The 11,870-nt window shown below is 44.9% G+C and overlaps 1 protein-coding gene across 4 annotated transcripts; it reads left to right on the forward strand.

The window, feature by feature from the left end:
• The first annotated feature begins 1,812 nt into the window (after window positions 1-1,812).
• SNX12 (sorting nexin 12) lies at window positions 1,813-11,103 on the forward strand. 4 transcript variants are annotated; one of them, XM_021680409.2, is made up of 5 exons: window positions 1,813-2,085; window positions 8,039-8,134; window positions 8,694-8,818; window positions 9,221-9,311; window positions 9,413-11,103. In XM_021680409.2, exons 1-5 carry the CDS (start codon window positions 1,921-1,923, stop codon window positions 9,437-9,439), a joined length of 504 nt encoding a protein of 167 aa, XP_021536084.1. In that variant the 5' UTR covers window positions 1,813-1,920; the 3' UTR covers window positions 9,440-11,103. The 4 variants fall into 4 exon arrangements, with proteins under 4 accessions (XP_021536084.1, XP_044767506.1, XP_044767507.1 ...); XM_044911571.1 differs by having other exon boundaries at window positions 1,813-2,073; window positions 9,221-11,103; XM_044911572.1 differs by lacking the exon at window positions 8,694-8,818 and having other exon boundaries at window positions 9,221-11,103.
• The last annotated feature ends 767 nt before the right edge of the window (window positions 11,104-11,870 follow it).

Consider the following 11,870-nt stretch of genomic DNA (forward strand, 5'->3'; position numbering starts at 1 on the left):
CGCCTGGGTGGCTCAGTCGGTTAAGCGTCTGCCTTCGGCTCAGGTCACCATCCCAGAGTCCTGGGATGGAGTCCCACGTGGGGCTCCCTGCTCAGCAGGGAGCCTGCTTGCCCTGTCCCTCTGCCCCCCCCCACTTGTGCTCATGTGCTCTCTCTCAAATAAATAAATAAATATTTTTTAAAAATCCTTCTGTGGCTTCCTATCACCTACTTCATAAAGCCAGAGATCCTTTGCTTCATAAAGAAGGATCACCCTCATTGCCTGTCCCCAGCCAGTCTACTTCTCAAAGCATTTTCTTTATGTAATCTGAGTTGGTGACACCTGCCTAAAAATATGCTGTTTCTTATCATGATGACTTTGCTTATGCTATTCCCTCTGCAAGAAATTGCCTTTTCCCATTTCCACTTCTATTCGTCCTTTATGCCTTTTCTTTTTTTTTTTTTTAATATTTATTTATTTGACAGAGAGAGACACAGCCAGAGAGGGAACACAAGCAGGGGGAGTGGGAGAGGGAGAAGCAGGCTTCCGGCAGAGCAGGAGCCCGATGCGGGTCTCGATCCCAGGACCCCGGGATCATGACCTGAGCGGAAGGCAGAGCTTAACGACTGAGCCACCCAACTGCCCCCCCTTTATGCCTTTTCATGTCTGTCAAACTCAGATGTTTCCTCCTCCAGGAAGCTTTCCCTAATTCCTCCAATTATTCATGTCCTATGTGCTGCTTGGAACACTCACTTATTTTGTATTTGTCATTAGTTTTATTTACTTGTCTCCCATTCTTTTAGTAGAGAATGTTAACTCTTTGAGGGCAGAGACTCCCTTATTCTACTCTAGGTCTTTAGTGTTTAGCATGGTGCCTGGCACATAAGTGGTTGCTTAGTAGCTATCAGTTAAATTGAATTAAGTAACTTAACTGTGAAATTATAGGGTCTCGTACTCTGTCAAAAGGATTTCAGGCATCAGTGACATGGGAAATAGCAGAAGAGGCAGGTGCAGGGGGGAGAAAGGATGACCTAAAATCACCACCCTTCATGTGGGCCATGTGTAAATTAGTCACATAAATATCAATATGTCTATAGATATTTTCTCATTTAGACATGTATTCTATCTCCATTATGGGCTGCAAGCAACCTCCGAGCAGTGTCAAGTATGGAGTTCTGCAGAGTAGAGGCAGAGGTATGAAATAAATGCCCTCAATTTGCTAAGAAATATATCTCAGTACACCTGGGGTGAGCTTTATGTGGTAACAAGTGCAGGATGAAGATATGCCCCGATTTTCCTGAAAAGTGAGAATGAGCAATCACGTTTACCCCACCCTCGCTGCTTCCCTGGCACCGTGGTGCTGAATGCTCAGTTGCATGTGGAACGAATTGAAACCATCAGTGGCACCAAGTGGCAGGGCTGCGTTCTAGATTCTTAGTATTATTGTTGGAACCCCACCCTCCGGAGAACACCCTTCTATTTTCGCGCAAAACCCTGACTTATTCAGGTCACGGGGCTTCGGCCTATCACTGCAAGGTCCCAGTTTGCGAGGCAGTGCCCGCAGCCGATAGATACACGGTATAAGACCATTTCTTGGGTTTGGGGAGCAACGATTGGCGGATTCCGCCTATGGTGCTTCCCAGGATATGGGGCGCTGCGTATCGGAGATGCAGGTTCCGGGGCGGCCACAAACACCGCCCGGAAGCCTGAATGAGGGCTCCAATGTACGGGACTCAACCCTCAGCGTGGCCGCTATTCAGGGTGCCGGGCCCGGGGCCAAGGGAACGTGCGCGTGCGTGCGTGCGTGCGTGGGCGCGCGTGCGCGGCGCCGCTGTCTGTGGGTTGGCTGGTTATTTTGCAAACGGGAGGGGCTGTGCGCGCTCCTGCCTCCGGCCTCTGTCCCCCACCCCCTTCCCCGGTCCCGGTCTCTCCTTCGGAAAGATGTCGGACACGGCAGTGGCTGACACTCGGCGCCTTAACTCGAAGCCGCAGGACCTGACTGACGCTTACGGTCCGCCAAGTAACTTCCTGGAGATCGACATCTTTAATCCACAGACGGTGGGCGTGGGCCGCGCGCGCTTCACCACCTATGAGGTTCGCATGCGGGTGAGTCACGGGGTGAGGGAGACAGCTGAGGGAGGACCAGGCGGCTGGGCGGGGGGGGGGGGGGGGGGGGGGGGGGGGGGCTGCCATGGGGACGATTAACATTGGCCGAGACGCTTGGAGGGGTCATTTGGGGGTTAGGGGCTTCATAGGTTTGGAGAGAGGTCTCCAGACTAGGTTGTGGCCCTAGGATACGGAAAACTCCTGAGGGGGACATCGGACTGGGGCGAGGGAAAATAAGTACCTATGAGCAAGAAGTGAAGCATGGCTGGATAAGGGTGGGGACGATGGAGAAGATTACAGTGAGGAATGAAAGGAAATAGGAATCCTGACTGTAGCGACAGAAGGAGGGAAGGAAAAGTGGCAGAGGGCTGGGGGGGATGGAAAGCCAAGGTGATACATCTCTGGGTCCCATAACTAAACTAGGTTGTGGGAAGTCAGTCTAAAGAGGGAGGGCAGGACGCCCCGATATCTTCCTAATGAGGTCTCCCTGAAATGATGGAGTTAAGCAAAGCCTGGATTAAAGGGTAGATAGACTCCAGGAAAGGGAGACAGTGGGCTTGGTAGAGCAGAAATAAGAAAGGGAGTCTCCTTGAGATTGAGTGCTCCCCAGACTTGTGTAGAATTAGCATCTGAAAGAGAGAAATGTTTTGTGCTTAAGTTTTCTCAGGTACCACATGCTGTGTCTCATGGTGAAGCCTGGTCTTGCAAGGGGATTGGTGGATTGTCAGTCGGTGCTCTCATCCTGTGCTGATCCTTTAGATTTGAAGTATCCAGGATGTTTGTTTCAGTACTGGCTCCCTTTGAGCTTCTGTATACATATGGTCATTTGACCTTTCTGTTGTAGATTAACTTTTTGGGTTAAGACCGTGGTCTGTGGTTAATTTAATATTTCAGGACATTTCAGGAGTGGCTTCTTCCAGTGTGCACTGCAGAGGACTTTATTCTCTAGTTCTTAGTCCACACTGCAAGGATGGAATGTGCGGATACAGTAGTGGTTTGCAGGTTCTTTTGCCCAGTTGAATGGTTACAGGCAAAAAGGTTGGAGAACCATTTTCTAATTTTCCTTATGTTTTTTTCTCAGACTAGAGGGCCAGAATATTCTCTATGGACAGCATGCTGCTCAAACAGCATTTGAAGACCTAAAAGAGTGTATGTGCTTTCATTTTTGAGTGAATGAATGAATTAAATGAGAGTGTGTCTCCTGCCTGGGCTTTGAAATTTAATTGAGAAATGATGCTCTCCAAATTCCAAGTTTGGCCAAGTCCAAACTGAAGAAAGAAAATCGAAGCAAAGATTGGAAAAAAACTCTCCTTTATAAGAACTACTTGGAACCATCTCTTTGGGGAAGAATGGAAGTTAGATCCCTGAAAATACAATAAAAGCTGGGAACTGTTAGTGGTAGAAAACTTAATTACTTGAGGAAGACTGGGCATAACTTGTTCAGTGTAAGGATTCTCTACTGTGGGGTTTTAGAGACAATGTCTCCATGCATTACCCAAGAGCCTTAGGGACTATGAATGAAATAGCTCTTTTATTTATTTAGATTTATTTATTTGAGAGAGAGAGAGAGAGCATGTGGGTGCCCAGAGGGAGAGGGAGAGAGAGTCCCAAGCAGACTCCACGCTGAGTGTAGAGCCTGACCTGGGGCTTGATCACAAGACGCTGAGATCATGACCTGAGCTGAAACCAAGAGTCAGACACTTAACCAACAGAGCCACCCAGGCGCCCTGAAATAGCTCTCGTCTTAAGGCATTCTAATAACAACAGAGACTGTTCATCTAGTGCCTACTATGTGCCAGGCACTGAACTAGGTTTCAGTTTCTAAATCCTTACAAAAATGACATTTTACAGGTAGGAAACTGAGGAGGAGTGCAGTTTTAGTAACTTTCCCAAATACACATAGCTAATAAGTGGGGCTGGGATTTGAACCCAGGTCTGTCTGACCCCAAAGCCCCTCATCATACTCTTTCCACTACACTTTAGTCTCTTTGGCTGTGCTTAGTTGCAAAACTTTAGTGTGCAAAATTTTTTTTACCATTTTTTTTTACCATTAAGCTTTTAATCCGTCCTTTTCACAATTTTTAATTGTACAATGATGATGGGGTTGATGGCAGTTCCTAGTTCTGTAGGTTTGAGTTAATTTGTATTGTTTATGTTAATTTGTATGGCTATCTAGGCTTTTAATATTTTAATTGAATTCAGTTTTGGAGAAAAGTTGAAATAATTGGTTTTTAATTGCTATTTTAGGTGGTTGATCATGGTAGGCATTATAGGAAGCATGAGACTCAAAGAATGGGCTTTGGGAGTTAGGCATTATGTATGGTAGAAGCAGATGGCACTGACTTTTTTTTCTTTGTATAGTAAGTATTTCTGAAGCTGTTCTCTTTTATTTTGCTCAGGAAAGAATCCCCCCCCCCCCCCCCCCCCAAGAAATGGGGAGCCTGGGGGGGTTTCCTGGTGATTTCACATGATGTGTGTGGAACTTTCTTTTTTTTTTTTTTTAAATGTTTTTATTTTTATTTATTCATGAAAGTCAGAGAGAGAGAGAAAGGCAGAGGCAGAGGGAGAAGCAGGCTCCCCGCCTAGCAGGGAGCCCGATGCGGGACTCGATCCCAGGACCCTGGGATCATGACCTGAGCCGAAGGCAGACGCTTAACCATCTGAGCCACCCAGGCGCCCCGTGTGTGGAACTTTCAAATGTCAGTTGTCCTGTGGACTTGAACTTTGTTTCTTTCTCTCCTTTCCCTTGACTTTCTGTTGATCAGAGCCAAAGGACTCTCTGTATCCTGTACTACACAATCCTGTCTTCCTCATATAATTTATAGGTTGGAGCTGGGAGACTATCTTATTTAGTACACAGTAGCCCCTTCCTTAGATGGCTAGGTGCTGAGATAAAAGGTCATTATTGTCATCATCCTGTGGGGGTAGGGGAAGAACAGGATTTTTGTGAGTCAAAGGAGGAAGTCCACAAAATGGCAGTGGGTGGTTTTGCTGTGTCTTGGAAGAATCTACTCAGCATTTTCCCCCCTTTTCTTTGGTCCTTCTGTTGGCTTCTGTACTAGTTAAGGTTCTGCTGTTTGGGGATCATGTTATTTGTAATGAAGTCTGGTGGAAACCTAGAATCACGTGATACGAAAGCACTTTTTTTTTTCTTGCAGGATTATTCCCCCCCCAGCTTTATTGAGATGTTATTGACATATAATATTGTATAAGTTCAAGGTATATCATGCGATGATTTGATACCCATGCAGATTTCTTGCAGGATTCTGAGAATGCTCTCTATAATGTTTTATTTTGAATGGTTAATACATGCACATGGTACAAAATTCAAAAGATACAAAAAAAGATACACTGTAAAAACTAAGTCTTCCTCCCTTCCTCTGCCCCTCTAGAGGCTCCCGTTTCCAAAGAAACCACTGTTTCCAGTTTTTTTATTTAGTCTCCTAAAGAACAGGTTGTAATAAAATATTACTTCACCTGTATCTCACTCTCCTTCAGCTTATTAACATTCCTTGGACCTTGATCCTGGGTAGAGTTGTAACTAATGTAAGTTGGTTAGTTATTTAGCTTTTGATGACCTCTACCTAGAACTGGATCCTGGAAAGACAATTTCCAAAAGCATGATGTAGTGAGGACTGTGTGAAGCACTAGCATAGCTCGAAGATATTCTTTTCCTGCCCTGAGGCAGTTGTGGAGAAAGGAGAGAAAGTAGTTCCTTTGATTTCCATCTGCTGATATGAATTGGCTGGTGGGAAATAGAGTCAGTATTAATACATGTGGTTGGCCGTTTCTATTTAGAATCTGTAGACAGGAGTGAGGATCAGGGCTTTTTGTTTGTTGGTAGTTCATGTCGCCATTAGAGCCTAATGATTAAGATGTGGGAATAAGCTGATTTATGTCAGGGAGCAGGCGATGGTAAGCCAACTTAATGTAATTGCTATTTCTGCTGTACGTTCTAGACAAGGAGAGGGTAAACAAATACATAGGGCCTCTATTAATCAATTGAGTATTTACTGAGTAACTCGCATAGTCTGCATTTAGGGCAATGCTAAAGTAGTCACAGTTCCTGATTTCAATGAGATTAGAGTTTCGCTAAGTAGCAAGACTAACATGATACATAAAACAATAGTGTGTCAGGCACTACTAAAGTATAAATGTCATAGGAATGTAGAGGAGAGGGAGACCAGTAAATTAAGCTGGTGTTCTCAGGAAGGATTTCCTGGATGAAATGGGACTTGATCTGGGACTTGTAGAACGGAGAGGATTTGGATGGGAAAAGCTGAGGAAGGCATACCTTGGAGGTGCTTTTCTCTTGTTCTTTACAGGAACTTAAATTCACTTTTCAACTGAAAATGTAATATGTGCATGTGATAAATTTAAATTGTTCAATGAAAAATGTAGCCCTCCCATTCCAGTTGTTTAGTCTTATACTCCAAAGTCAATCACTGTTATTATGAATAAACATTTTATTCGTAAGTATAAATATATACACATATACATGTCTTCCCCCCACCCTTTTTAAAACAGTCTCCACAGCCAGCACAGAGCCCAACACGGGGCTTGAACTCAACTATGAGATCAAGACCTGAGCCAAGATCAAGAGTCAGATGCTCAACACACTGAGCCACCCAGGTGCCCCACATATTCCCTTTTTAATTGAAGTATAGTTGACACACAGTGTTACATTAGTTTCAGGTGTTCAACATAGTTATTTGACAAGTTTATACATGACATTGTGCTCACCACGAGTATAGCTACCATCTGTCACCATTCACTACTATTACAATACCATTGACTATATTCCCTATGCTGTTATCCTCCTGACTTACTCATTCCATAACTGGAAGCCTGTATCTCCCATCCCGTTTTGCCCATACCTCCACCCACCTCCCCTCTGGCAACCAGCAGTTTGTTCTCTATATTTATGGGTCTGTTTCTGCTTTTTGTTTGTTTTGTTTTTTAGATTCCACATATAAGTGAATTAAATGGTGTTTGTCTTTCTCTGTCCGACTCATTTCACTTAGCATAATACCCTCTAGGTCTGTCCATGTTGTTGCAACTGGCAAGATCTCATCCTTTTTTATGGCTGAGTAATATTCCTGTGTGTGTGTGTGTAGCACATCTTCTTTATCCATTTATCTTTTGATGGACACTTGGGTTGCTTCCATTTCTTGGTTATTGTAAATAATGCTTCAGCAAATGAAGGGGTACATATATCTTTTTGAATTAGTGTTTTTACTTTCTTTGGGTAAATATACATATCCCTTTTTATTTTTTATTTTTTTAAGATTTTATTTATTTGACAGAGAGAGAGAGACAAAGCGAGAGAGGGAATATAAGCAGGGGGAGTGGGAGAGGGAGAAGCAGGCTTCCCGCTGAGCAGGGAGCCCGATGCAGGGCTCGATCATGACCTGAGCCGAAGGCAGATGCTTAATGACTGAGCCACCCAGGCGCCCCACATATCCCTTTTTAAAACCAAATGGAAAAAAACAACAAATAGAGGCAAGCTCTATGTACTGTTCTGTACCTTAATTTTAATGCTTAATATATTTCCAGACTGGCTCATATATATTTCACATTCTTTTCATAGCTGTACAGTAATTCTACTGTATAGGCATACCGTAATTTATTTAACCAATTACCTATTGATGGACATTTATTAATTATTACAAATAAAGTACAGTGAAACTCCTTGTGCATACATATTTGCATACAACTTCAAATCTATTTATAGGATAAACTCTAAGCAGCAAGGGACTTCTAATCACCAACTGTGACAAGGCTGGATGTGGTAAGGATCGGTATTTACCTGGTGGTATTTTAAAGGAGTTATAGGAACGTGGTTCACAGGATTATTTCTTCATTGGGCCCTGTCGAAGTGGTTCTGACAGGTGGCTACCACAGGCTGAACATTAGTTACCATCTCTCGTCTCTCATTTTTCCTTCCCTGTAGACAAACCTACCTATCTTCAAGCTGAAGGAGTCCTGTGTACGGCGGCGCTACAGTGACTTTGAGTGGCTAAAAAATGAGCTGGAGCGAGATAGTAAGGTATGACCCCATTCCCTGTGTGGGATCCTCGGAGGAGGAGACCTACATAGGCTGAGAGGGCATGAGATCATAGTCTATAAAATTTTAAAGGCAGTGGAGCAGCTGAACACTATCCAGTCCCAACACATTGGATCTGGGTGATACCCTTTGAAACTTTAAAGTGGTAAGTTCAGGACAAATTTTAAAGAAAAAGTATCACTTGAATTAGTGGCTAGTAAAGTCATACAACTTAACTCCTGTAGGTGCTGAAAATATACAGTATAGTGTTAGGAAAGGCCTAGCTAAATTACTGGATGCTGGTGGGTTGTGAAAGAAAGTGAGGAATATTTGGAGTTTATTTCCTTTCTTTTGAGGTGGTAAACCTGTCCTTCTATAGAATCAGTTGGGTTCATTTTTGACCTGAGCCATCTTGACTGTGCTTATGACCTCAGTTCTTGCAGGTTGCTGGCCGTGGGATAAGATAGACCCTGCCTGATAGGAAATGGGATATACAGTGCTTCACCCTCTCATACCCTCTTCGTCCTCTCTCACGTGGCTGCTATTTTGCATCTGCCTGCAGATTGTAGTACCGCCACTGCCTGGGAAAGCCTTGAAGCGTCAGCTCCCTTTTCGAGGAGATGAAGGGATCTTTGAGGAGTCCTTCATTGAAGAAAGGAGGCAGGGCCTCGAACAGTTTATTAACAAGTAAGCCAAGTTCCTGGGGACTCTTCTTGCAGCTTTTGCCATCATGGTCTTTCTACGCTTTGTCTGTCTCTTCTTCTGGAATGAGATGTGATGCCAATTGTGCGGTGAGCTGACACTGGACAGTAAAACTCCGTTCCTTTGAGCCGAATTCTGATCCTGTGCCTCAGGGCCTGAGAAAGCACCGCATGGTGGATGTGTTTGGGGATTTCGCTGTACCATACCCCTCTCTCCCCCTTCTCCTCTATAATGTTAGGGTTGGAATGGTGCCCCGTTGCTGTCCCCTACTTGCTTGAACCTCTGGAGGAGCTGCCCTGGCCCTTCCTCCCCTGTCCACACCCCCATTGCTCTGCAAATTCTCTCTGATCCCAAATACTACTGATAACCATCTTGGTCTCTTTATAGAATTGCTGGGCACCCACTGGCTCAGAACGAACGCTGCCTACACATGTTCCTGCAGGAGGAGGCAATTGACAGGAACTACGTCCCCGGGAAGGTGCGCCAGTAGGAGCCCCTCTCACCACTTGCCCTCTACTTTCCTGCTGAAAATGACATTGGTTTTTACACTAAGCCTCTCTCTCTCTCTTTGATCTGAAGTTGGCTGCCCATCCCCTGGCCCGATAGACTGGCTGGCATTGTGTTCCTTGGTACCTGACTACACCGTGGGCACTCTGCTAGGATCCTCTTTTCTAAGGAGAGGTGGGAACCACAGGCAGATGCCCTTTGCTTGGGGTACGGGTCGGGGGATTGGACTGGAAGGCAATTTCTTGGGCATTTACCCATGCCAGAAGGCTAATCTTTTGGGGGGGCGGGTCTTGTGCTGGTGGGGCACTTGGATACATACTGCTGCTGCAAGTCCAGGGGATTTTCTTACTCTTAGGTTTAACCAGGAACGCTGAGCAGGGAACAGCCCTGCATTTCCTACCTGCATGAACTTTTTCCTTTTTGGGAAGGTGGTAGAGACCCAAACGTTCTTGTTTTCTCTAGGCCTGCTCCCAGTTTTCTCAACAGTTTCTTTTGTTACTTTCTCTCTCCCTTGTTGCTTTTCATGGCAGTAAATCCTAGAGTCTAAGCAGTCTGTTGTGTGGAGCAAGGTGTGTGGGTTTTCTGGGCCCCTCATCATGGCTGCTTCAGAGTCAGAAGAAAGCCATAGGGCAGTAGGAGAACTCTTGTTGTCTAGCCCCTCTCTTTTGTGGCTCCCCACTCTGGCTGCCTGTTCTTGCTCATCAGCAGGTGAGTCAGTATGGGCCAGCAGTTCTCCCTCCCCAAGCCCTTGGTACTTTATAGGTTAGCTTTGCAGGTTTGATGGCTTGAGGGGTGGGGGCAACTCACCACTGCCAGGTAACTCCCTAAAGGGTGGGAGTGGATCATTTTCTAGGTACCTCCCAGTGGTGGGGAAGGGCATCACTATCCTCCCCCTTCCATCCTCCCTTGCCCCATCCCATTTAGTGCTGCCATAGGGCAGAAGCACATGAACAAACCACACATTCTCTGACTTCTAAGCACTTTGAGCTGTTGAATGGGGCTCAGGGGCAAGAGTTGTCGCTGCCCTCCCCAGCTTGGTCACAGGGTTTTTGAACTGCCTGCACTCCTTTTCCATGGAATCCCAGCATTCTCCCCAGAATTTGAGCTAGAGATAGCAGCGGGGTATGGATGTCCCAAATCTTAGAGTCTGAAGCAGCTTTCCTGGGCTTCTGTCTGGAAGGTAGTGGTTTGTTTGCTGGGGCCTGATAATCTATCTCCAGTGGTGGGATGGGAGCAAGTTAACTGTTGTCATGTCAAAAGTGGGGACTCTTTGCTTAGACTGTCCATCATGGAAGGATTGGAATTCTCTATACAGGGTCTTGGGGAAAAGGATTATAGAGTCTGACAAGACCCTGATCAGAGAGATTAGGATTGCATTTTGTCATGGGATTTGGAGTCCTTCTAAATGTTGATGTTCCCTGAGACAGATCAGCTCTCCAGCTGCTGAGCCTGTACCAGGGGCTGAGCAGCCCCTAGAGAGAGGCTCTGCTCCCTTTCCCACCTCCCCAATGTTGGTGTTGCTGCCTTTTTGATTTGTATTCTCTGTTATTGACTTTTTTTAAAAGAGTTCTTCTTTCATTGTGCACAAGTGCTGAAAGCCTGAGGCCCCATTTCTGCTGTGTATATATCCTGACTCGGGGCTTTTATTCAGCAAACTGTTCATTCTTCTGTCAGACAATGTCATATTCAACTCTGTTCATATTAAACCACTGTGAAGCAAGCCTCTGTTTTCCTGCTTAAGTTGTAAATATAGTATTTTTTAGTGTCTAGGATATTCTTGGTATTGTGCAGAAATCATATAACATGGTCAGTGTCCTGAGGTGATAAGTTAAGTTTTACATTTAAGTTTAAAAAAAAACAAAACAGAATCCTAGCTGCCTGTAGCGATATTTACCTATACTTGCAACTTTCAATTGACTTTGTCACAGAGGTAATGCATCTGCTTGCAGGAAGTAGCCATAGGGCTTAATACCTGTGGTTTGGGTCAGATTTAGCAGATTTGGTTTTTAAGCTTGTGGGTTTCTGCTAATTTGGGCAGAATATATTTATAGTGTGTGTGTGTATATACATATATATGCATATGCTCTATGTGCACACACATAAACACGTGTGTGCATGCGCTCATCCTCCAACATACCATCTGTGAACACTATATCTTTCATAGGTTTTTTTTTATACCTCAATTGAGACTATTTTCTTTTTTTAAGATTTTTTATTTATTTATTTGAGAGAGAGAGAGAGCAGAGCGAGCAAGAGAGAGCACGAGTTGGGGGGAGGAGCTGAGGGACAGGGAGAAGCAGACTCCCCGCTGAGCAGGGAGCCCTATGTGGGGCTCCATCCCAGGACCCTGGGATCATGACCCGAGCCAAAGGCAGATGCTTAACCTCCTGAGCCACCCAGGCACCCCGAGAGTATTTTCTTTCAAATAGATGGGATACAGGCAGAAAGGTAAATGAACTCTGAGAACTTTTTTTTTCTTAACTCTGAGAACTTTTGATGGATGGATATTTTCATCTGACCGATGTGTTCT

Source organism: Neomonachus schauinslandi, chromosome X (genome assembly GCF_002201575.2).
Source record: "Neomonachus schauinslandi chromosome X, ASM220157v2, whole genome shotgun sequence".
In the NCBI taxonomy this organism is placed as follows: domain Eukaryota; kingdom Metazoa; phylum Chordata; class Mammalia; order Carnivora; family Phocidae; genus Neomonachus; species Neomonachus schauinslandi.